At 35.9% G+C, this 27815-nt stretch overlaps 1 protein-coding gene across 2 annotated transcripts; it reads left to right on the top strand.

The window, feature by feature from the left end:
* Window positions 1-476: 476 nt before the first annotated feature.
* LOC129277480 (cyclic AMP-dependent transcription factor ATF-6 beta-like) lies at window positions 477-26190 on the top strand. 2 transcript variants are annotated; one of them, XM_064109978.1, is made up of 15 exons: window positions 477-624; window positions 4244-4341; window positions 7426-7558; window positions 11356-11447; window positions 12321-12651; window positions 13246-13427; window positions 15092-15169; window positions 16357-16464; window positions 18433-18542; window positions 18903-19199; window positions 20913-20997; window positions 21349-21531; window positions 22102-22186; window positions 22838-23120; window positions 23819-26190. In XM_064109978.1, exons 1-14 carry the CDS (start codon window positions 552-554, stop codon window positions 23113-23115), a joined length of 2133 nt encoding a protein of 710 aa, XP_063966048.1. In that variant the 5' UTR covers window positions 477-551; the 3' UTR covers window positions 23116-23120; window positions 23819-26190. The 2 variants fall into 2 exon arrangements, with proteins under 2 accessions (XP_063966048.1, XP_063966050.1); XM_064109980.1 differs by having other exon boundaries at window positions 21352-21531; window positions 23819-25736.
* Window positions 26191-27815: the final 1625 nt, after the last annotated feature.

Genomic DNA, 27815 nt, shown 5'->3' with positions numbered 1-27815 from the left:
TGAACTGCTCCGTGACTGCAGTTTCAAAGGTCCCTTTAAAGTCTATGAAACATATGGTTACTTTACAGCATCAATGGGAATCAACTGAAATTTGGCTTGCAGTGACCCTATTGTCCCTATATCTCCAATTGAATTTCAGGAAATAAATGAACTGTGTATAACATGTTGTTACATACACTCTTCAAAAGTCGAACTCACTCTGGGCAAAAATGGTTTGGTGCCCTCTTGTGATTGGCATTAGAAAATTGGAAATATGGAAACGACCACTTTGATATATGGGGGTAAGAGTATTATTGCACAAATGTTCCAACATAAACTGTTATATTTTAGTTAATCATTTTATTAATGAATTAATTTAAAATTAATTCATTCCATATAGATTAGTCAAAAATATTCATTTTCTAAAATAATGTCATAGTGGGCTATAGTAGTAGCCATGTCAGATATAAACATACTATACCTTGTACCTATGCCATATGTGGAATAGTCTCGCTGATAACACGGCGTGTCATAGCATTTGTTGCCCTCTTTAAAATTATTTTCGTTAAAAAATGGCTTTACATTTAATGTCTGATGCAGATGATAAATTTATAGAAGACAATCTTCTGTCCTCTGAGGATTGGGGTGAGTATGATGCATATTTAAAACCCATACTATTCGTAAATATTTGAATTACTGTAATATTTCCTTGTGAGTTGTGTGTTTCATGTGTACGGTACTGCACTGTTGCTGATGAGCTGTATAGCCTATAGTATACAGCTCAGCAACAGTATAGCCTATACTAGAGTAGTATAGGCTATAGCCGAGAGTCAATGCAATGTGAATGTGATGTGACTGTTGAGTGGCTATACGTATACCGACCAGTCTTCACCCATATTTCACTCCGTGTCCATCCTCCGGTTATCCTCAAAATTGGTGATTTTGGGCCAGTATCTACATGTATTTCCTCACACGTATTATTCACGGCCGATTTCAAAACATCGCATGCGAACGGTCGCAGGTCAAACAGCATATTGGATGGCTCAGAAAATACCAAAAATATTCTAAGTAAGAGTTTGGGAAAATATTCCACTGATTCGTGGGATATTTTGTCTTTATCTTGATAAAATTAAAACATGGTAAAAATAACTGATAAGTGATTTTGTATATATTTCCAAATTTCCCCTACAGAAAACAACACGTTCACGGTATGTACATGTAGGTGTCATTTTCTAGTGACCAAACACTAAAGGGGGAGTTCACCCTGACAAAAAGTTTATTGTAAAGATAGCACTTAGCAGAAAAAATAATGAAAAGTATTGGTGAAAGTTTGAAGAAAATCCATCAAAGATTTATAAAGTTATTAGAATTTGAATTAATTTTTTCATTTGTAACTTTAGACTTTAGTCGCTGATTAAAAAAGAAATAAATGTAATGTCCATCACCACCCAAAGCAATTGCTCGCATGGCTCATGTTTCAAAATCACCTTAGTGGCTGCCTTAGAGAAACAATTTATATCTCATGTTTACCTGATTTAATGGTTCAGGGAATCTCGGCAGATTATCTCAATTTGTTGTCGGATGTCTTGATGACAGACCTGGCCCAGCTGGGTCACCCAAGGTATGACGCAATGTACCATATGACGAAGGAGGTATCACTTGCTTTGGCTGTGGGCTTCATTTTGCTTTTCAAAGAATGATTTTATATCATAAATCATGTCGATATCACATAAAAATTCTTTACAAATATGTTATGAATCTTCAACAATTTTAAGACTATCATTTATACCTCCCTATCAAGCCGGGACGCTTCACAATCCAAGTGTTGCTCGTATCTTTCGAAAGATAAACTTATTTATTTTTGTATGACGATTTTACATCATGATTATATTTCAACTTCAAAACTCTTGCCGGGGAGCTCCAAGAAAGAGCGTGACTAATTCAAAATGGAGTTCACTGTAAAATGTGACTTGTTAGAACTTCAAAAGTGGTGGATACTAGCATATTTATTGAATGATGTTTACTCTCTAGGAGCCTCCTGGCTAATCGGGCTAACTTGTCCCAGAGTAGCCAGGGGCTCCTACGGAGCCAGAGATTGTGCCCCATTCATGTGCGTATAACGCGGTCAAAGATGCAATTTTCGCCCCCGAGATTTCTACTTTCCCTGAAAAAATCTAGCCCAAAATCATGTAAATGGGCTACAACTTCATTTCCGATATTTATTAAATATTGATTTCATTTTTAAACAAACATAAAAAACAACAAATATTATGAGAAGATGGGGAAAAAACTTGACGATGTCTACATGGCCATCTTGTTCTCTTTGTTAGTAACTAAGCAACTAGATGCATATAGAGGGCGGCAGACTCTATTTACATGTAGCGCTAGATCTTTACAAGGAAAGTAGAAATCTCGGGGGGGGGGGGTGAAAATTTAAATTTTTACCGTGGTATACGCACATGGATGGGGCACAATCCTGACTCCATGGAGAGTAAGCACACATTAGTGAATGATTTTCACTCTCTAGGAGCCTCCTGGGCAGTCCTGGCTATCCCAGAGGACAACTCAGCCGAATGGCAAAGTTGTCCACTTGTTGTTGTGCAGTTGCTTGCAGTTGCATTAACGTACGTTCAAGTGTCTTTTTTTCCTGCCATCACGTGGCAGACTAGATCCGCAATAGTGTCTTGCTGTTCATCAGGCCAGGTGTGATAAGTAAATTTTAATTGTGTGGAACATGGGGGAGGAAGAGCCATGCAGTGTCCTTCATGTATGTACATGTATTTAGCCCAAAGTCAAGGTCAGTCCAACAAGCGAACATACGTTACGGCATCTTCATTTGAATATTTCTAGCGTGCAAGTACGGCTGTCGGCTAAATCTTAAGTGCAGTGAAAAATCCCTAAATTGATAGTTCTCGCGATCATGGAGATAAGTTCTTGTTGGTTTCCATTTCCATCCTGAGCTCACGTTTTGATACGTTTGAGTGTCCAAGTGTAACATACATTCAGGTACGTGTCTGTCCTGGGCCCCATCTTACAAAGAGTTACGATTGATCCAATCAATTGTAACTCTATGGAAATCCATGAATGTCATAATTTTTTCTACAGGAAATTTGCCCAATGTCCTTTGTAAACAAAGAGAAGCACAGTGAATTTTCAAGAAAACAATGAATGCAATATACATCATAGTTAGAAAATATTTTGAACAAACATGCATTATGTAGATGTTGACGTTGCTGGCCATCCATAGTTGCGATTGATCAGATCAATCGCAACTTCTCGTAAGACGGGGCCCTGGTGTAATGTACATTCATGTACCTGACAAGTGAGCTGATCATCGTAAATGAAGTATCAAACAAATATTGGAGGTCTTTCTTGCTGATAATCTCTGTTTCCATTTACACTTAGTGAAATAAACTAAAGTCATGTTTGATAACAAGTTTACTTTAACTTACGAACTAAGACTATGGAAGTATTCGATATGAAAATGTCACAGTTAAAAAAAAAAAAAAATGCAGTTAAGTATTGTGATTGGCACATCATACCATAAAACCACTGTAATTGAATAGTGACTTTACCCATTTAAAATGTACTTTGTTGGAGTATATAGTAGCCGCAGTCATAGAAATGAACGTATTGGTTAAATATTTATGGGGTACTATGAACATACAGATGTCAGTCCAATGTAACATACGTCCACTTGAGGCCAGTGCCTGATTCAAGAAGTGAGAAAACATTGTAATCTTCTCAGTTCTCATGCATGAATATATTACAAGTACTTGTTCGACAATATGTGAGATAAATGTTTTCCTAGAGGTTTCATGTTTGATTTTACACTTTTTCATCTATTCAATGTACCCTTTTACCTTGGAGTGCCCAATATATAGTGCTTAGAGCATTGAACTCAAGATTGTGATGTTGTGAGTTCAAATCCCTGCTTAGCCATGATCTCCACTTGAAGCAAAAATGGCAGACAGTACATGTAATTTCTGTCATCTATTGCCAGCAACTGGACCATGCTTCCACATGCAACATTTGTAGCAGCAGAAATGACTGCCAAGTGTTTCAACTGTCAAATTTTGTGAAAAATTAAGCGATACGATATTGAGAGTATTATTTTGGCATTGCGGTTATCGGGATCAATCAAATAGTATGATATTTGAAATAATTTTTTTTTTATTAAGTTAATTTTAAAATTGTATCTTCTATGTTATTACATGTATATACTCAGTTTTCTTTTCTTTTCTTTTTTTTTGAACAAATTCAGGTGATCCTGGGTTCTACAATAGAAATCATATTCAGGATTTATCAGACGATTTGAATGATGCTGAAGATATAGCCTTTAATTCTGGATTGGATGAAGAGGTAAGCTTTATATATCATTGAAACCTTATTTATTTATATTAAAGAAAAAACAGTAGGATGACAAATTATGATATTTATTTTAGGTCAGTTGTCTTTGTGGACAGGTTTCCTTTAGTTTTTCACTTGACAAATTAGTGAAACCTGGGTATAAAGGCTGCTGAAGGAAGGCTTTTAAAAGAGATCTTCATGGGCAGGATGCTTGTTCACACAATAACCTACATGTGGCATTAGCAAATTTTATAGAGAACAGAAATGTATTATTCATTTTTATTGTGAGCTTTTTTATATTTGATAATGGTGATTTTGGTGATGATGATGATGATGTGGATGAGGATAAAGATGATGATTGCATTGGTGGTGGTGGTGGTGGTGATGATGATGATGTGGATGAGGATAAAGATGATGATTGCATTGGTGGTGGTGGTGGTGGTGATTTTGGTGATGATGATGATAATGATGTGGATGAGGATAAAGATGATGATTGCATTGGTGGTGGTGGTGGTGATGATGATAATGATGTGGATGAGGATAAAGATGATGATTGCATTGGTGGTGGTGGTGGTGGTGATGATGATGATGATGATGATGATGATGTGGATGAGGATAAAGATGATGATTGCATTGGTGGTGGTGGTGGTGATGGTGGTGATGATGATGTGGATGAGGATAAAGATGATGATTGCATTGGTGGTGGTAGTGATGGTGGTGATGATGATGATGATGTGGATGAGGATAAAGATGATGATTGCATTGGTGGTGGTGGTAGTGATGGTGGTGATGATGATGTGGATGAGGATAAAGATGATGATTGCATTGGTGGTGGTGGTGATGGTGGTGATGATGATGATGATGTGGATGAGGATAAAGATGATGATTGCATTGGTGGTGGTGGTAGTGATGGTGGTGATGATGATGTGGATGAGGATAAAGATGATGATTGCATTGGTGGTGGTGGTGGTGATGGTGGTGATGATGATGATGATGTGGATGAGGATAAAGATGATGATTGCATTGGTGGTGGTGATGGTGGTGATGATGATGTTCATGTTCGTGGTTGTTGTAATGGTATATGTACATGTATATGCAGAATTGGAATAAATGATCAGGAATGGGATGTCGATAGACACGATTTGCTTAATATTTTTTTATCTCTCTTTCCCACCGGACGATATTTTTTACCTTTCGTCTTTACTTTACTTCTTTATTGGAAAATCATTAACATTATCCTAAAGAATTTCCCTGGTATTTGTTGCTTTCTAATGCAATTTTGTATAATTGTATCCAGGGCGCGACAAACCCGCTTGCCCGGGGCAAGTGAAATTGACGTGCGGGCAAGCATTTTTCAAAGTCAATTGCCTGATCGGGCAAGTGGTTGTTTTGAAAATGAAAAAGATAAATTGACAGTAAAGTTTAATAATTTTTGATAAATTGCAATTATCGGCCAATATCTCTCATACAATGTCATACCAGTAAAAAAACAGTGGAAACATGTCAAATCAGCGCCAATTTACCGACAATTTATCGCCAGCAGTCCCGTTCGATGGGGGCTGCCATCTTACTTTCTAAACTACACTGTGCGCATGCGCTACTAATCGACGAAGGAGCTAGCTGGGGAAACCCCTCTCTCGCCCTCTGAGCGCATGCTCTACATGTACGGACGTACACGAGCGATCGCGAACCAGTTGACTCGAGCTAGATTGCGCTGAATGCATGCAAGCTTCGGACTGACTCGGCCATTCATTTCTAAAACATTTTAGTTTTTTTTTTTTTTTATATATAAAAAAACCACCAAATATCATTAGGATTTTTGTTATATGATTTGATTGTTTTTATTTGCTTGAAGTTTGAACTTTTTCCTTTTTCCTCTTTCTTTCTTTTCTATCCTTCCTTCTTGCCCTTTTTTGTTACATATCTATTTTTATTTCCTGATCCTTTCTCTCTCTCTCTGTTCATTTTCTTTCTTTCCTTCTTTCTCTCACTTGCCTTCTTTATTACATTTCCTTTTTTTATTTCCTTCATTCCTTCTCCCTTCCACTCGTTTTTATTTTCGTTCTTTCTCTCCTTCCATTATTTTCTTCTTTTTTTTTCATTCTGGCCTCCCTTCATTCTTTCCTCCCTCTCTTTCCTCCTTTCTTTCTTTCATTATTTATTTCATTTTGTCCTTATTATTTTCCCTTATACTTTTTCCCTTTCTTCCTTCATTCCTTCCCTCCTTCCTGTTTTCTTCTTTCTTTGTTTCTTTCTTCTAAGAATGAAGGAAACATTTTCTTTCCTTCATTCTTTCTTTCCTCCTTTTTTCTTACTTTCTTTTTGTCTTTCTCTTCTTTATTTTGACTTTCACACATTTATTCATTTTCCCTTCTTTTCTTTTCTTTTTTCTTTCTATATTCAATTCAAAGAATGACGGAAACCTTTTTATCTATTTTTATTCTCTCTCTCATCCTTCTTTTATTGGAACTTTCTTATATTTTTTATTATTTCTTTCATTTTCCCCTTCATTTTTTCTTTCTTCTCAATTCATCTCTTTTCTTTCTCTCCTTCATTCTTTCGTTCACCCTCCCTTCCAATTCTGTATATTTTTTCACAAGTCTAACACTGTGTAGCCTTCTTTCTTGATCTTTTTTTTTGTCGATTGTCCTGTATTTCATTTTGTGAAATCTGGTCATGAGTCGTCAGACTAAAATAGGCGACTTTTGTCGTCGTGATCGGCGACCAGAACAACTTGAACAAGAGTCAAGAAAAAGAAATGCCAAGGGCAGCGCCAGTAAATCAAGTTCAGCCAGGACAGAAAAGAATAATTAAGAGCAAAAGAATTTTTGAAAAAAAATCGGGCAAGCAGTTTTTTCTATCGGGCAAGCAGATTTTTTTATCACTTGCCCTGTCAGGCAAGTGATGATTTTTTTTTTTTTTGTAGAGGCCTGTTGTATCTATACATTTGATATATGTAATGTTTTATTACAAATGTTTATAATGTGAGCAAGACAAATTTCCATGTGGACAATAAAATGAAATTGAATTGAATTGATTTAATAATGCAATCATCATTACATTATCTTCTCCCTTTTCTATGTGTGCCCTCCCCAGGATGCTTTGTCAAGATCTAGTGAGTTCTTATCTGGTATAAGCTTTGCGGGAGGTTTGAGCTCTGGTGATATTAATGTTGTTGATCTGACTAAAACTTGGCTTGGCTTAACTGATGAGGAGCATCACACAGAAAGTAAGTTTAGCCATCAAGATTGTTTTTTTATTTTTTTTATTTGTATACTTATATTATTGGCAAAAAGAAGCTGCTGAAAACTGCTTATCTAATAAAAGAGAGCCAATGGAGTAAATTAGAAAGTCAAAAAAGGGCCTAAGCTTTCGATCCTAGCAGAATCTTCGTCGGAGGCAAAATGACAAATATACAAAGTGGAACAACCATAATATAGACCACAAACAAGCTACAGCAACACTAGAAACAAGGAGACAAAAGGAGCATTAGTGAGTAGAGAAGACCAATCAGGTTAGTGAAGGGGATGAAAGAAAAGGAGTAGGCAGACACAAAGGGAAGTTAGTGTAAGTAAGGCCAAGAGGGATTAAGAGGGATTTAATGCTTTATCATATATACTTATATGTCTTTTGCACATTATCAGTTGTTCCCCATTCTTTTCCTTTTTTCCCCCACTCTTACGCACCAGTTTATTATGCCTTTCTTTGTAACCTGTTTGACCCACCTCTCACTAATTCTCTAGTTATTCACCCCTCTATCACTGTTTTGTTCCAGATCCTGTTTGATGTTGCCTGCCTCATTATCTTAATCCCTCTTGGCCTTACTTACACTAACTTCCCTTTGTGTCTGCCTACTCATTTTCTTTCATCCCCTTCACTAACCTGATTGGTCTTCTCTACTCACTAATGCCCCTTTTGTCTCCTTGTTTCTAGTGTTGCTGTAGCTTGTTTGTGGTCTATATTATGGTTGTTCCACTTTATATGTTTGTCATTTTGCCTCTGACGAAGATTCTGCTAGGATCGAAAGCTTAGGCCCTTTTTTGACTTTCTACTTATATTATTGTTATTTAGTTATTATTATTATTAGCAGTAGTAGTAGTAGAAGTAGTAGTAGTAGTAGTAGTAGAAATATAGTTTTTACTATCTTTATTTTTACTATGATTTCTTTATTCACTAATTATTTTTGTTCATATTTTCATTCGTTCAATTTTATTTATTGATTAAGTTAAGACATTGGTATTTATCTTGAATGGTATTGTGCTGATACATGTATGTTATTGAGCTATAGTACTTGTATGTGATCTGGTTCATTTTGTAAACTTAGATTAGGCATTGGAGGCTAGAGCTTTGGAATTAAATTTACATTAAGCTTCCAACACCAATGCCAACACCCATGCCTGGTGATTTGACACCTGGGGCCCATCTTACAAAAGGCGGTGCTGCACCATCCCGAGTTTGCTCAATCTCGAGATTTTAGCCCGATCAGCCCTCTTCGCGATTAATCTCGAGATTCAAGAAACCCCGTCTCCACCATCGCAATAAGAGAGATTCCTGCTCGAGCGAGGCAACAAGCCCAATATTCAGAGCATGCGCACTTTCGGATCTTGGAGTTTCAACGGCCCGCGCTTTTGAATAACTTCCCGCGATTTCACTAGCACTTTCGCCGAATTCGATCGGTGTTATGCAACAATCCTCTCAGCTCAGCCGCGCTCAGCGTGTGGAGAAGTGATGAAGTAATGATATGATGGCCCCGATGGCGGAGAAGGAGGCAACGACACAGAGAGAGAGAGAGAGCTAGAGAGAGAGAGAGGGGGGGGAAAGAAATGCTATTTGCTCACATTTTGCGAAGGAATAAGACGACACTGCTGTCAGTGTTACTATGACCATCGTCGATAATGAGCGCCTCCCCCATCGGTCTGGTCTCTCCCAACTATCCTTCACTGGTGGGACACCATCGTTGCTGATTGGGGAATTGATGAACGCTATTCGCATGTATAAAGTTGACTTTCGCACATGTTTATGTTTTGACCAAGGCGGAAGTGGAACGTGAATTGCATTATGGACTGACGTCATGAATAAATTACCCCGAGTCCAATCTCGAGTGCGTCTGCACCGACGAATTAGCGGGATAATTCGTGAAATAGCGCGCTATTTTGCAAATGAACCCGAGTTGACTTGGGATTGCAATCTCGAGATTAATCCTACGAACTAGCGCGATAATTGCGTCTGCACTGCAAACAATCTCGAGATTTTTCTGATCGGGATAATTTGCCGGATCAGAAATAGCGCGCTAATTTGAAAACTCGGGATGGTGCAGACGGCCTTAAAGAGTTAAAATTGCACTTGACCTAGGTGAGGTGAATGGTTACCCGGCAAGATGAATTCCTTGAACGCACTGAGCGTTTAACAAACATGCAGTTCAGAAGTTGATATTGCTGGCTTTCCATAGTTGAAGTCAATTGGATCAATCACAACTCTTTGTAAGACAGGGCTGTCATGTGGTTCTCTCACTTTCCCTGTCATGAACCAATATTGCTTGTCTTTTACCATGGAATCTTTGTGTACATAGATTTACATGTAGTAGTCATTGTAGCAAAAAATTATTTAAATGATTATGAACTATGCATACATGTAAATGTATTTTACCTCCTAGCTCTTTTAGTGTTCATTTTAGTACTTCATGCATTTTTAAAGTAGCCACCCCCCCCCCTCCTCCCATAATCTTCAATATAATCAGCAGTGCTTTTAGTATCTATGGTGACCACACGCTCTTCTATTATTATTCGACGAGTATTGAAAGCCACGCTACCTACAGATGTACATGTATGTTACCTATAAAAAAAATTGGATCATGTGAAAATGAAAAAGGCAATATAATTTCATTTTCAAAAATTTTGTTGATTTTCTTTATATCAAATGTCATTTATCAGGGAGATCTCCCCCATTTAAACATGCCATACTTCTTAACAAGCAATTTTGTTATGAGAGACAATTTAAGGCACAAGATACATGTACAAATGATTACTGATCACATTCACTGACATGCCAAATATCAAGTATGAAGAGAGAGACATGAGTTATGGGCACCTACATGTATACTCCTACATACTAACAATGCCATTCTCATAGCCATATCACAGTCAATTCTTTATACACTGTACATCGTACAGAGTAACTGGCATTCCCACGCCAAGTTTAAGGGTACTTGCTTAAAATCTCATGCTGGTCTGTGGCCTTGGGAGCTTGATTCTCTGGTTCATAATTGTGCTACATATATGTGCAGTTCTCTATGTGAAATGTACACTAAAATTGCATTCATGTGAGGCCAGTATATTATCTGATTTCATTGTACACAAAATGCCTCTGATCTGTTTATTCTAATCTGGTAGCATTTACTGAAGGGTGGTAAGCTAATAATCTTGGGCTGACAGAGTCAATTTACAATGCATATTGGGTGTAGTATTATTACCACCACTCTGTAAATATTTACATTGTAGTGAATTATTGATTTTCATCTACCATATCTAGGCTAATAATTGTGTGTTTCATGCATGAGGAAACCACAATTGTTTTGTTCAATCCAAAGTAACAGACAAAGTCTGGAAGCAACATTGAGCATTGCACACTTCTGTCTGTATGTATGTTCATGTGAAACATATTTCACAAAATTTAAAGCTCTGATATTTTGGTATATCTCACTAAACTGCAGGTCAGGTTTGAATTCAAATCTGTAAGTCAAGGTTTAAAGGTTTCAGCTCATACACGTTGTACATGCACGTACATGTAGGGTTCAGCCTGGCAACCAGAAAAATCTTGACTTTTTCTCCATTTACACCAAATAACTTAATGCTTTTAAATATCAAGTGGAAGCATTCATGCCCTACAAACTATTAACGTGTTAAGTATTTACACACATCATGTCAGATATTCAACTTCAACTTCTTACTTCTCTTTTATTGTCTTTGTTTGTATCTGGTGTAAAGGAAAACCCTTGTTCACCATACCTCTTTATGTCTTCTCTTTCAGATAATGGATTTCCGATTAAAAGTGAGCCCCTCTCACCCCCTCCCTCTTCAGACTCTTCAGATTCCTCCAGTGAATCCAGCCAATCATCACAGGTAACTCCTCTCACTTTAATAATGTATATATGGATGAATAAGGGAATGAATGTAAATTTGATTTATAAATGAGTGGATGGATGGACGGCCGGGGGGGGGGGTGGAGGGAGGGAGGGAGGGACAGACCCTTGGTGTTCACAATTCGTATTGTGCATAATGCAGAGTCTGAAGTAGTTAGACTAATTCACTCCTATGATGCACTGTGTCTGTCTTGACATAAAGGGAGAGTTTGGTGTCTAGTCTTCATTCCAGACATGTTATAATTGGTTAGTGTCAAATATGAGTTTGTGCCTGCAGACTACATATAGCTGGATGGATGAATAGACGAAGGAAGGAAGGAAGGGAGGGAGGGAGGAAGGAAGGAAGGGGGCAACTTATGAGCTAAATATGAATGGGAATGGGAATGATAAAGAAGATAAAAGTGAGATCTGAAATAATGATGTTGAAGATCTTCCTATTTTTTCGGAATATCTTCGATCATTAGGTATCATAGTCAAGCTGTGAACTTTGCATTCAATTGTCCAAAGGTTAGCAGCATGGGTTAAGGCAGTGCCCCAATATTTCCTTTTTCACAAAAATCTTGGTTATGTAACTTTGAGCATCCATCCCTGTATTATTATTACATAGATTTATGCCTACTTTATATTCTTGATCATCAAAGTATAGAATAGAGTAGGCTTGTATAGGGTGTACATACTTGACTGTGATACGAAATAGCATTACATGTACACTTGATTAATGATGGTTTACCTTGTAAAGTCAAACTTTTTGCGTTTTCATGGTATCATGAAAGCTTGGACTAAACCAACTTTGAATCACCTCTTTGTATACAATCCATCCATCCATTCTGATATTTGTCCTTATCTTTGATAGATCGTACAGACTGGTGACCCATCCAATGTCCACATCAAGCTGGAGTCTCCGCCCCTTACACCACCCCGTGATTCCAGCATAGATTCACCATCACCTCCCATCGGGGGTCAACAAACTTTCTTCACTATTGCCAACGGAAACTTGCCAAACAAAGTCACCAAGTCTCTCGCCAGTGGGGTAATCAATGGTGCCAAGAAGGGTGTAGCCATCGCACCCAAGCCTATCAATGGGGCTATGAAGTTACCCCTAGCTCCTAAGCTAGAACCGGTGTCTACAAAAACATCCATGCACTCACCTACCAAGCCAACAGTTACTATTAAACAAATTCCAGGTAATGACCTACCAATGTTCATTTACTTTGTCCTTTCTAAATCTTCATCTTTCATTTCTCATATCCCCTTCCCATTTTCTGCCTGTCATTCCCATTTTTTTTTTTTTACATTTTAAGATCCATGTTTTATTATAGTTGGAGAATATTGAAAATCCAAGTATCCAGTCTGATACTAAAAAATTTATTTTGCTGCACTCAACTCAGATGAGGTGAATGGGTACCTGGTGGGATTAATTCCTTGACTGTGCACTGGATACGGCAGCTAGAGTTCAAACATGATGATATTAGTGTGGAGTGGAAGAGATTATATTAGATATATGGCACTGTGTAAAAGCCTATTATTTACCAGTGTGTTGGCTTAGTTGGTAGAGCGTCCATCTCACAACAGGGAGGTCGGGAGTTCAAGTACTGGCTGCGTCAGACCAAAAGACGTTAAAAGGAGGGAGTTCCAGCTGTTTGGCGTTCAACGATGTAAGGGATAGTGGCTTCCGGGCTCATGATCAATTGGGCAGAATGAATTTTCAGAGTGTTTCTTTTTCGAACAATAAAATATTGATTTGCATTATTGTTTTTATTCTTATTTCATCCAACAAGCTGCTGTGAGACCAGCAATTGTTGTCAAGCACAGTGCTCCAACACCAACAGGGCGTGGTTCTTCTGCCCCTCCACCAGCCAAACAAGCCAAGATTATACCGGTATCTTCTCACACCAACATTCCATCTCCTACCACACAACCATTAGCAGTAGTCACTCAGCCTTGCCCTCCTGATATTGATGTAAGTCTTAGATATTATTGGTATTAGGTGAACTGATGTCAGTCAAAGACTCATCTTTTACAGAATTGCAGTTGATTCACAGAATTGTCCAAAGTTATGTGATTTATTTTAGAGAGCATTACATTAATTCATCTGCTACAAATTGTACCCAGAGTCCCTTTGTAAACAAAATGCCTGGAAATTTGTCTGCATTTTTGCAGATTTAACCCCTTTTTTCTGATTTTGCATCCTTCTTCCATCAGAACAAAGGAAGAAAGAGATTTTCTTCTAATCTTAAATTTATATGTTTGGCAGTGCTACTATAGACAATGTAAACTTATACACAATAAAACCACTGGTTAATTTGATCAATGGGTATTCATATTTGTAACCAGCCACCCCCAAACCAACAATTTGCTAGGGAAGGTTGTCTGTAAATAATCAAAATAGTAATTTGGTCTTCAAATAGCAAAATAAAATAAAAAATTGCTCATCTGAAGGAGTAATTCTTCTCCTTCATACCATTAAATATCAAGTTGTAAAGTTGAATGGAAAAAAAGAGATGCAAGAGTTTCTTGGACACAAGTTTTTTGCAAACTGCTTGGAAGTTTCACGAGATTGAACAGTGTGCACATCTCATGCTTGAGTGAACCCTGAACTTCAAATGTTTTCCCCTTATTCTTTTAGGCTCTCACTGAAATTCAATCAAGTACTAGTGTGGGTTATCATTGGTCAATTTTGGCAAGTTATGTGTAATTTGAAAGCTTAGGATGTGCCTTTGAAACTCAAAATTTCATTTTTGGTTGACTTATTGATGGTTTTGGGGTAGCTAGTCATAGTTGATGTTAACATGATTGTTCAAGCTTGTCGTAAACAGTTGCATCCTGACATCATGACATGAGAACATAATGTTCTGACATACATTTTATTGTTGAGATCAATTTCATTCTGTAATGTGGGGTTTTAGAAAACACCCTGGCCTGAATTTACAAAGGTGGTTTAAAAAAAAAAAAATCAGTTGAAACCATATTTTATGCAGATTTCATTTATAATTGACACTTAATTTACCGCGTATACTGAAAAATGTCCAATACTGATGTGTGCTTTTATCCCAGTGTGCCAAATTAACACCTGTTGCCATGGTTAAGCATGCTATTTTATTCATGAATCAACTGTTTTGAATTAATGAGTCCACTCTTCAAACACTAGACTCATGAATAAAATAGCATGCCTAACCATTGCAACGGGCTGAGTTTGGTGCATTGTGACAAAATCGCGCACCACCATTTAACATTTCTTAATACAATGTATATGCGGTAAATTCGTAATTTATGCAGGAAATCTGCATAAACCCTTGGTTCATGGTTGGTTTTCAAAAATGGCTCTGGAAGAAAATGCGTAATTGCTGAGAAATGAGCAAAATAAGCACGGAATTTCATCAATTGTCAGGTATTTTTCCAAGCAAAATTGATACACTGTCCCACATATGCTTTTCTGTGTTAGTGATCATCAGAATTATCGGTTTTAAGCTAAGATTTCATGATTTTACAAACACAAGTTTACATTGATGTACCAGATCTAGATGTATGATAATATGGTGACAATTAACCTTGATTTAAAAGACTTTCTCATGAAATAATTGCTTGCTGCAACTACTTTCTTTTACCTTTAATTTCATTTTGTAGGTAAAGGCATGGAAGAGGCAACAAAGAATGATCAAAAATAGAGAATCTGCGTGTTTATCAAGAAAGAAGAAAAAGGAGGTAAGAATGATGACCAATCTTTTTATATTGGTAATGTAAACATGTGACATGAATATCTTGTGATTGTTGGGTCTCAAAAATAAGAAGAAATTCTATCATTTGTGTACTAAAAAAGTTTTTACAAAGTTATTCTTTATCTTGAAAACAGGATTGTTAGAAATTGTGGTTTCTTTAACCCTATCTCAAATGAAAGGATTTAACCATCTATTACCAATACACTGTTTACTTTGAATGATGAATTTTCTTTTATTTTGTTCTTTAATGATCAGATGCAAAATGATCAGGCCACAATAGGGATACTGTCTGTAGATAGGATGGTTACATATTAATCTCTTTATTATACATGTAGGCAGGGAACAAATTACGTGGGGGCTGGGGGCGATTTCGTCCCCTAAATGCTCATAAGAGCACTGGAAATTAAAAGAAAAAAAAGTTCTGGAAAACCCCCATTCACTGCAATGTTGAAGCTTATCCAATGGAGCTGATTTAAAGGAAGAATTAAACCTTTGGAACAGGATAGCTTGTGTAAATATAGAACAATCAAAGAAACAGATCAACGAAAGTTTGAGAAAAATTGAACAAATAATAAGAAAGTTATGATCGTTTGAAGTTTAGATCATTATTGTAATGTACAGTAGATCCTCCCGTTGGCAATTCGACAAGGATGTTTGATGTCACATGTGAACAACTTTCCCATTACTTTTTCATATATTTCACTTAAACGACCTCTTTTATCACATCTATCAGTAGATCATGTATTCTATTTATAGGAAGGCATGTAATACAGATTTCCAAAGATTACATTATGGACAAAGAGTTTGTATCACCATAAGAAAAAGCATTTTGGGGGTATTTATAGTCCATCATAGGAAAAGTTTTTCACATGTGACATCACACATTTTTGTCGCATTGCCAATGGGAGGATCTCCATAGCATTAGTGATCACAATATTGAAATGCTCATAACTTTCTTAGTATTTGTCAAATTTTTCTCAAACTTTCTTTGAATTTTCTGTTTCCACCCAAGCCCACTTGCTCCTAAGGTTTCATTCCCCTCTAAGCAGTAGGTTGTGAAAAGTACCCCCAGAAAATTGAAATGAATCTTTTTTTTAAACAGTCATTAGGCTAAGCGCTCTCTTCCACTCTCTCTGACCTTCTATTTTCTCTCTTGACCTATGTTTGTTTCAGTATGTACAAGAGTTGGAATGTAAAGCACAGAGCATGGAGAAAGAAATCCAGAGGTTAAGATCAGAAAATCTATCACTTAGAAGTAAGATGGAAACACTGGTCAAGGAGGTAAGATGTATTATATATTATGATGTTGTAATGAATGAATATGCTGTGATGTAACTTTTAGAGAGAGTTCTGTATCTTCATATGTCAGATAGATAGTATATTTTTTTTCATGAATTAAATATCTACATTTATTCATAGTATACTTTCTAGGGTTTGTTTCATGAAGCTTTCGCAAGTATGGATTCATAGAATAATTATGATTGTGAAAAAGCTATATTTTAATTTGTTTTCACCGACCTTGATTTTGTCGAGCTTCAATAGTTGAATTGTAGCGCTTCAATAGTTGAATTGTAGCGCTTCAATAGTTGAATTGTAGCAAACAAGGGAATAATTTTGCTTACGGTATTACCTAACGGTGAATAGCACTTTTGTTCCTAAGAGAAAAGCTCTCAACTATGTTCTGTACAGTCCTATGTAAAATTCTGCTACACAAAAAGACCTTTTGTGAAGCAAACTTTATAAAAATGGTGCAAAAAGTGATGCAATACCAGAGAAATTATTCCCTGCAAACCTTTATACTTTGCATTTAAATTGTATTTGGTAATGAAAAAAAGTATTTAGGTCTGCATATGTCACTTTGTGACATACTGACATATATGCAAAAGAATTATTCTCATTAACTTTTGACTATATATCTCTCCTGCCCTCGAAGCCAATTCTTTCTCATCATTCTTTAATACAGGGTGCGACATAAGCGCTTGCCCGATTGCCCGGGGCAAGTAAAAGTTAGAGCCAGGCAAGTGTTTTGAAGCAAAGACAAAAAGTAATTGCCCGAATCGGGCAAGCAAAATTCTCATATAGAAATTATATTTTAGAAAGATTCCCCATATTTCATCATCAAAAATATAGAAAAGAAAAAGAGAGAAAAATAGCCATATCATTAATTTCTTTCAAAAAAGTTTATAAGTCATGATTTGAATTGCAAAATTTGCGCCATTTTCTGCAATAAACACACAGCTCAGACACGTACACACACACACAGAATCAATGGCAGTCTAGCATACCTAGCTAGCTAGCGCCTAGTCCACGCAGCCCATGGTTTCTACGGTGCTGCACGAACAAAGTTTGCTCTGGAAGAAATCTCCCACAGAACTGTCAAACTTCACATTTCTTACCAATGAAAACTCTTGTTATGTCCACATTTCCTAAAAATTGGGGTAGCTCTATCATTTGTAGGCAGTAAAAGGAGAAATTTTCACTTCTGTTATGCTTCAAAAAGATCGGGTTTCGAATGATCGTCTAGTATCGCACACACTGAAATACATTGTTTGACAGTCCCACATATGCATTTGTGTGTATGTTGATAAACGTGGTTTCTTTCGTAACAATTTTTTTTTTAGCCAAGGAAATTGATAAATTTTGTTCTTTATTTATGACTGTCTAGTCTGAGCTTTCTTCCTTACTGTTTTCTTTCTTTCTGCCTATCTTTCCTTTTCTTTTCAATCTCTCTTTATTTCTTTAAATTTCCTTCCTTCTTTCGTTCATGTTTTCTGTTACTATAGCTGTCTTTCTTTTCTTTCTATCTTTTTTTCTTTCTTCCTTCCATCCAACCTTTGTATACCTCGTTATTTTCAGTGAATTCCCCTTTTTTTATTGTGCGTCCTAGTCCCCTCTAAAATATATGAGATTAGGAAATAGATTAAAGAGCATATTGACCATATATATAAAAATCATTAAAAAAATAAATACAAGGTACATGTACATCAGTAGTCATGTTGAAAAATATATTAAAGCCGTCAATGGTATGGTATGTAAAACAGTAAGCATATAACTTGTTTTAAAGCAATAAAACTTTGTTTTGAAGGATTTTTTCGGGCAAGTGAAATCTATATTCGGGCAAGTATTTTCCAACTATTTGAAAATTTACTTGCCCGACTGGGCAAGTGCTTCAAAAAAGTTATGTAGCACCCTGTTTAACCTTTCAATGCCTAACACCAATTCCATTTCTGTAATGTTTATTTTTTACAGAATACAACTCTAAAGAAAATGCATTCATCTGTTTTGTCGTCTCCTGGGAGGACAGCCACGTTTCTATTAGGAATAGTTTTAATTATTGGATTCAACCTTTCACCATTGAGGTAATATAAACATCATTAGTTTATATTATGTTGTATACATTTGTAAACTGGGCTGCAGGCAGGGGGGGAGATAATCTTATTTGTAGTTAACTTGATTTTGTTAGGGTAATTGTTGAATTCATCATTTTTTTTGTTTAGAAAATGAGTCATTTGTGTGATGTATACTGAGAGATTATTTTGAACACTCTTTGTGAAAAATAGATGCTGATCTATATTCAAAATTGGAAATAAATTTTCAGATATCATTGAATGTTACATCATATTACAATTTTATTTAATTATTCCTCTCATTTTGCTCTTGGGAAATGAAGACATCTTATGTAATAGTACTAATATACTACAACTATTTTTCTCATCTAGCCTCTTCAATCAAGATGGGGGTTTAGCCTCAGAGTATAATACGGGTAACCACGCGGGTCGTGCACTCCTCGGCTTCTCGGAGATGCCCAACGACTCCAAGCTCCATAGCAAATCAAATCAATCCATCCCTAGACACGCCTCCATTCATGACATCATGGAAGATGTCCACCTATGGGAGAGCATCGCCAACCAGTCGGCTTCAGACGTTGCTATAGCAACCATGAAGGAGATCCGTTATCTTCTGCCACAGGGTAACCGGTTTTGCCTGCATCAGATGAATGTTACAGACACCATCAGGTAAATGAGATTGACATTTTGATATTGAAGGCTAGTTCGGAGGGCCGATTAAATAAATTGTTATAGTAACAAATTTGCATGTTAACAGTTACATGCTACTGAAATCCTTCAATCGGATTGGCTGATAGTAAATTTGATATAGAAATTGTGCATTTGTTATTATAACAAGTCTTTATGAAATTGGACCCAGGCATCTGCTAACAAAGCTTAGCAATTGCGTTTTCCATACAAAAAAGTCTATGAGATTTGAAGCGACATGAATTGTTGCAGGGATGGGAGACCCTTCCAATTGTCTCTTGGCTGATATAGAATAGAAGTTGAATAGAATGGAATCTATAAAAAGTTTGTGCAATATATGTTTTGTACATGGTCTTGTTAACAAATACATGATATCATAGAATGGCATACAGCATCATATTGAAACCATGACGTGATATACTTATCGAGAGTCATGAGTTTGTCTGCGGAACTTTGTGAACAAAATTCAAATCCTTCAAATGTTTCAGAATATTTCTGAATGTACTGAAGGGAATAACTTGACTGGTAATATCATTTTATAAGAACAGATAACAATTATACATTAAAAAAATTGTACAAGGAACAATACATTGAAAAAAATTATATCCCAACAGTTCTTTTCAGAGCTATAATCCGAACGACTACCCAACATTCCTTTTCCGGACATTGACACCGTTCTCACTACCGTCCTAAAACTAGTTTAACGTGTAATGAGAACGGGCGAAGCGGTCTTGGAAGCAATCTTCCATGCCGGTTTAGAAAACCACCTCGCGATGTAGTTTTGAATATCGCTTTGCGTCGAACTGGTTTTAGCGTAAGTGAGGACAGAACCATTTTTCAGGAAGCGATCTTCGCACATTTTGAGCGCGCTACTCCACATTTCAGGTGTAGAATGCCTATGCTGCAGTTTCAAATTTCGCGCGAAACATGTCACCCCACTGAGAGTGTTCCCATAGCAACAAGATCGCTTTATGTGAAGTGATTTTGTAAACCACTTTCAGGTGATCAAATGGGAACGCTAGCAAAGCGATCTTCCAAACTGGTTTCCTGAACTGGTTTCCAGTAAACTAGTTTTAGAAAGCGTAATGAGAACGGGATCTATTTCGCTTAATACATACTGCAAGCAAAAATCTTGTTACGCTATTGACACTTATCGCTGAAAAGAACAATTACTGACATTATGGTATAGTGACACCGGTTAATGATTTTGATTTTTTTTTTTCTTCAAGCCAGAACAAAGAAACTGTCACAGAACATATTGATTTACAAGTCCTTTCCATTTTAGACATGATATAATGAGAAGTGGTATGGATGCATACGCCGTTGAAGCACCCACCAGCAAGTACCGTATATATTAGTATGAAATGAAATATGTTTGTAGGACTCAATACTGATTAATAGCTCATTTCAATCTAGTCAAAATCATTAACAAGCATGTATTGTTGATTGATGAATGGATTTTTTCCTCTCAAGCTTTTCTGTTGCTTTTATTCAGATTAAAGTACAAGGTTACTCCTATGTATACAGACTTCAGTTAATATTCCAAAAGGGATATTTGTCACTCGCACTTTTGTAAGGTATCTTTACAATACAAATGGAAATCCAAAATCTCTATTATTCTTTCTCTGGTGGCATATGTTATCAATCAATCATTCATGTACAGTTACTTCTCCCTTTTCACTTGTTTTATTACAGGCTGACAGATGTTCTTCAGTTCTGGGCTAAAAAACAAAGCGTGGAGCAGAAGAAATCTAAAAAAGAGGAAGAAATACAAAAGAAGGTATATACAAGCTTTGTATAAAGGTCAAGGCTTAGAACTTGTATCATGTTTGAAAATATCTTTTTGGCTTTCTATTGTAGCAATTAAGTAGTACTATATCAATCAAAATGAAAGTTTTTCAAATTTATCATGTTGGTTTTGTTAGTCTTGAATCCTTTGTAGTCTTCCCTGGTTCTTATGACTTATATTTGTTTGTCTTATTAATATTTTAGTTTCTCCTGGTTTTACTATACAGTATGGTGCAGTGTGCAGTTCAGTATATAGATATTGTGCAGTCTAAATCAATGATTTTTCATTATTAGTATTTATGATGCTACATTTCTTAGTATTACCATTTTTACTCTGTTTCAGAAGAAAAAGAAGAAGCGTCGTCAGCCCCAGCACGGCCGCTTCCGCTCAGGCCCAGCGCTTCATGTGGAGTCAGACGAGAGGGCGCTTCAACTATACGATAATTTTTTCCAGAGAACGTACGACAATCTGCTGGAGGCCCTCAATAGGAGGGATGATACGTTCTATGTGGTGTCTTTCAGAAATGTAATTATTCTCATAAATTTAAAGTTCCTTTACTATCTTTAGTTTGGTGTTTCATCAATAACTGCCATCTGACAAATTGTTAGATCTGACAACTTTCCTTAGTTTTGATTCGCTGAGGTGTACAGACATGTGACTGTTACTATGGTAACTGTTGGATGAGGACAATACTTACAATTGTCAGGAAACTAATTAAATAGTCATTTTTCAAACAACGTCATCTGTTACGCATTTCATTTGGATATTAAGAAGAAATTGTCATTTTAATTTCACAAATTTCAAACATGATCTGTTACGCATTTCATTTGGATATTAAGAAGAAATTGTCATTTTAATTTCACAAATTTCAAACAACATCATCTGTTGCACGTTTCATTTGGATATTAAGAAGAAATTGTCATTTTAATTTCACAAATATCGAAAGATGTCTTTTAATGATAAATGAAGTATGATGCAGATTTTTGTTGATGCCATTGTTGACTATGACTATTAGATTTATTTCTTTGAATGGTTGTACATTTTGCCACTTCTCATAACCGCATACTTATGTTATTTATCAATGTGTATTTTCAGGATCATTTGCTGTTGCCAGCTACTGCTCATAACAACACACACAGACCTAAGATGTCTCTTGTTATGCCTACAGTCACTGCTAATGGTAAGAACCTTCTATTTTCATATAACTTGTAACAAGTGTGGTTTGCCCAAACTTGGTCATTGAAAAAAATAGGTGGAGTAAGAGAATGTTTAGGCACGAAAGTGAAAAATGAGTATGTGTGTTAATCGATGCTGACTTGTGTAATTGCTGTTTCGTTTCACTATGCACGGTGAAACAATATTGGTGCTTATTAAAATTTCTTGTCCAAATTTGGGCTTGGCCATGCAGTAGGCAGACATCTTAATCCCCCTTGCTTACATGTCAATGCCCCGAAATAGCCCTGTCCTTTTTAGTTTATATGGATACCAGTAGGATGAAAGAGTCAATATTGTTGGCTTTCAGTTTTTCAGTGACTTTGAGTTGAGATTGAGCATACTCTATGACCTAGGTATACAATCTGTAAACTGCATAGATAAATCATTCCAATATGATAGCAAGCCCACAATTCTATATTTTCAGGGCAAGGTTGTTTTACTATAAAGAATACATTTCTATAGTGCAGATGGAAATTATTTTGTTTAAAGGTCACAAAAAATCACCAAGGCCAATGACAGGGGCAGTGAGGCCAGTCAATGTGGGCATCCAAGGCCATTAGCTTTATAAGAGATTTGAAAATGTGGAATATTATGATAATTTATTTGATGTCTTTAGAGTCGATGTGGAACACTCCCAAGGATCACATCTCCATGATGCAAATTGACTGTGAGGTCATAGACACTAAGGTAGTACACGTCAAGGACCACGCCTCCACCCCTTCTCCCGTCGACGACCATAACAAGACCGCCTACCACCAGCCATCTGTCCCTGCCAGCCCTCAGCGTAGCGATGCGGCCAGTAGGCAACCCATCTCAAGGACCGCACCAAGCTACACAGCTACCGATGGAATTGGATACCACCCTAGGAACCTCACAGCAGTCAATACACCATAGCCAAAGTAAGTTACATCATGCTGGTAATATAAAATGATTAAGAGCTTTTTGCATGTGATGACTTAAGAAATTGATTGATAGGGCTGTGGTTTTAAAGCTCAGGTTGTTCTTGACAGCATAACAGATTTCTTTTTACACGTAGTGACAAGAAATGTTAACCCCCACACTAAGGCCCGGTAACGCATAGCTTTGTGCTTGGTCATAGAGCCTATTTTTTGCATAGTTACATTGATCATTATGTGCAAGTATGTTTACAAGTCAATTGTACGCTCAATCGCTTAGATTTGTGATACCGGTCCCTGATGTAAATTATCAGTATTATAATTGAAAATTGAAAATTAATTACATGTAGTTGAACATTTCAAGTGATCCGAAGTACAGATGCATGGATAGGTTTGAAAAGTTTAGAAAATAATTTTATTATTTATGGATGGCTTTCACTTTTTCCTTTTTAATACCTTTATTTATAAAAGAAAATGTTATATTTACTCCTTGATTTGCTTTAATCGAACTGTTTCTTTGATATCTGAGAGCTTTTTGTAATGGATTCAGAGTACAAAAAGCAATAAGATATTGGTGGAATTAGATTGAAGGAAAATACATTTGCCTTTGTTCAATGTTGAAGAACAAGTGTTATTTTGATAGACACTACTACTTATGTTCCTTTTAAAATCTCTTTCCCATCTTTTTCACCCCCATGCAGTATATGAAGTTTTGTATCCGGAGAGAGTGCAATCTTGGTGTTTAAGAAGAGGTATACAAACAAGTATGTCACCCATTCAATTGGTTTCTTTCAGTTTTTGTTGTACTTTGTGTTTATTTATGCGGCACATCACATCACTAAAGATAGATCATTAAAACTTTTTAAACTATGATATATTTACATAGTTCTTTTTATGATGAGACTCCAACACACTCACTTGTTTTTTGTTCTTTTTCTCAGTTAAAAATAGGTGAAAGTAATAATGAATTGTGTTTTTTAAATTAATATTCAAGTATTTCAGAAGTAAAGAGGTTTAAACTTGTTTTGTTAAATTAGCTTTCTGGGTTAAGATATCTAGCATGTTTTGGTACATGAATGTGGAATGATAAATGACGAGAGCTTCACTTTGTGATGTTAAAAAAAATATTTTAAAATCAAAAGTTAGAAAAATATGTTAAATTTAGTGTTGCCTTAATACACTAAATTGCCTTCAAGCAAGTTGTATATTATATGTTACAATATTTTATTGTAAATTGTTTGTTGGGATTGGATACAGATCTGACTGATGGAAGCCTATTGTACATTGTAATTATTTTGTATATGAAAATGTTTTTAGTTCTGAAATATTTCTCGTAAGATTATTAGTAAAGCATACATTATAAGAGGGTGTTACTATGTCTGATTGCAATTTGACAATTCCATCATGTAATTACTTTTTTTTTGCAAAAATGTTCATAAAATAAGCATTATGAAATCACAGTAGATATAGATTAGCCAAATAAACCATTGAATCTCTTATTCCCTTAGACCTTGTACAGGGCCCGCTTGGTTCCAGGAGGCAGTGGGTTCATCTTTAAATATGTTTGGAAGAGTTTCCCCAGTTATTTGTTCCTCCCAAGTATTCATCTTTTTTTAAACAAATTTGTGCAAAGTGTAAGCTTTCACTTATATATCACTCTTGATATTTTCATGGAATGCGATCAAGAAGCTTCACATGTTAATGTAGAAATTGATATTTGGCTGTTAGAACTGATACATGTTTGAATATAAATCGAGACACTTGAGCATGCGTCAGTGATGGTATCTTGAAATTCCCACTATAGTCTAGTGTATTGACAGACAGTTCACACATTGATAATTTCTTGAAGATGCATTTTTGCAAATAGGTAACAATATTTAGTATAGTATTCCTTTGATATATGCAAAAATAAACCTTTGGCCGAGTTGGAGAAGCAAAGTATAAGTACATGTTATAATAATAGTAAATATGGAGAACCACTGACAGAACATCCTCTGAATGGAAAATATCATGTATAGAAATAAAGTAGTGTTAATATTCAGTCTTTTTCTCTGCAAAACTCTCCTCAAAATCCCCCAAATTACATCTCTACAATTCACAGTTTCACTGCATTTCATGCCTAATCTGTTTGAATGTTTTTTCCATTCTAATTTATTTATATGATGAAATATGTTATTTATAATATCATGATAATCACCATTTGGATTTAACCCTAATTCTCCCGGGGGGGGGGGGGGGGGGGGGCCATAATGGCCCCCCCCCTCGACAATTTTCGCGATATATCTGCTTCGCGAATTTTTTTTACCTCGCCGCTCACTGACTTTTTACTTTCAAGTCTCGCGCAAATTTTGAGACCAAATTTGTGACGCGCGGGTACGCGGTTACGACAATACGCAACATTATATAAGTGCATGTCAGACCCACAATTGCTCTTAAACGTGATTTCATGTACAAATCCAATGCAAATAGTGTATTTAGCCAAAATTCATAAATGTATCATTATTTCTACTTTTACTGATTAAACTTAATTAATTTTGCCTTGTTTATGATCAGAATTAAGTCTGGAACGATTTCCATTGAAAAAACAATAAAAAACCAAAAGTAAAAAAACAAAGAAATACATAAGAAATTCATAAAACAATAAAATACATAAGAAATTGATTTCCAAACCGAAGTTTTTTTTAATTGCGATTGTTAAGAATGCTACAAAGAATATTTTTACCAAAAATTAGCATTCTAGGAGCTTTATTTAGTGAATTAGAGCAAAAAGTATGATTTATGCATAAATTAGCATAAATAATTCATATAAAATAAAATCTCAATATTTTGGAAAATTTTACCATACAGCCTTGTAGATTACATCACACACTACCAGCGTGCAAATTTTTGCGTCGCTCGCGCGATCGGCGGCCGAGATCTTAAGGGGGGGCCATAATGGCCCCCCCCCCCCGGGAATGACAAGAATCAAAATACCCCGGGAGCTTGAGGGTTAAGAGTTAAACAAATTCGAAATATATGTTTTTGGAAGACTATACTGTGAAAATAATAATCTATTTAACTCAATTCAATTATTCCTGAAAATGCTGCATATAAAATGCAGACATTATAAACTATATAAAATATGTACAATATAATGCAATAAAGCACATTAAAAAAATCAATATAAAATGTATGTTGAAAAAGAATACAAAAAAAACTATCAACTGTAGAAGGCGGAAAAATGAAAAATAATTTATAGAGGACTTCCAGAGTTAACACAAATAATATCCCTTTGAAATAAATATTCAATAGGACCATCTAAGGAATTGATAAATTATTGCCATATCAAGGGAGTGAGGAATGTTAACCTAGCACCATTTTGATTTATGCTAAATAAGAATTTAAGTTTTTCAAACTACTCGTCTCTTTGAAAGCCTTGAATTTTTTAACTTATGCAATTTGATACCATTGACCAGTAGTTTAATTAAGGAGCCTTTCTGTTTGGGGGATGTGAAACCCAAATGTATGATTATAAGTATAAAAAAATGAAATAAGATTTTCTTCAATTGTTTATTCAGCTGAGTGTTTGTTGTAATGCTGAATAATATTACTTTGGCCTGGGTACTCAGTCGGTAGAGCGGGGGACTCGTATTCCAATGACCCGGGTTCGATTCCCACTTGGTGCGCTAGTGCCCTTTGGTAAGGCATTAATCCTCAGTACCAGGTCCTACGGAGAGGACCTTAAGCCGTCGGTCCTCTGGTTGCTTGCTTACAAGCATTCATGCTTTCTTAGCAATCAGGTAAAAAATCACCACCAATACCTTTATTATTGAAAAAAGGTATTAAATGATATGATTTCCAAACAATTTGCTAAATTAGTGCTACGTTAAATGTTTTGTTGACTGGTGAACTTGTTGAGCACAATGGCTGTACATGTTTATGTCATTTCAGGTAGATTATTATTGCCATGCAGGTTATGTTCCCTTTGTAAAGACTTCCTTTTTTAATTAATTTGGGGAATACTTCGGAAGCTCAGTCAGATTACCTTCTCAGATAAAAGGAATATTGCTCTGTTATGATTAATTTTGATGGACATTCAGATGCTTTGATAATGATTATGCTACTTAATTTAGGCAGAGTTAAATGGGGAAAGCAAGTCTTTTTTTTCTCTCTCTCTCTCTTTGTCATTTTGTGGAATGTGCCAATGATGTTGTAGATAGATGGTGTAGAAGCTCAATATTGTGTCTTTGTGTTCAATGTATTCATATCTTCCACACACAAGTGCCGACCCTATTCATCATTACTTTCCACATGTGTAGACACACTTAGTAAAGCAAAGTGAAGCTGTGTATATGTATATCATAAAACTACGTGTATTTCTAGGATGTAGTAGTATATAGTAGTATATTGATGTATATAATCTAATTCAGATTAAGTGGACTGCGAATGTAATTGTGATTTGGGTGAGGTTAATGTTGGGTATTTGAGGTACGTATAATCTTTTTCAATGATTTCTTAAGTTTTTATTGAAATGGTGAGGGCAGTGGGTGTGTTCTCTTCATTTAACTATATGTAATGATAATTTTAATATTGATAATATGTTCAGGAGAGTTTTTGTTCAAATGCAACTGAAAAATTACCTACACAACTCAATCACCAACCAATTAAGACCTTTTGTTTGGAAATCTCTTGTTGCTTTTGAATGTGAACTTTCGATGG

Source organism: Lytechinus pictus, chromosome 15 (genome assembly GCF_037042905.1).
Source record: "Lytechinus pictus isolate F3 Inbred chromosome 15, Lp3.0, whole genome shotgun sequence".
Lineage (NCBI taxonomy): Eukaryota > Metazoa > Echinodermata > Echinoidea > Temnopleuroida > Toxopneustidae > Lytechinus > Lytechinus pictus.
Note: the sequence above shows the minus strand (reverse complement) of the source record. Positions and strands in the feature narration are given on the sequence as shown.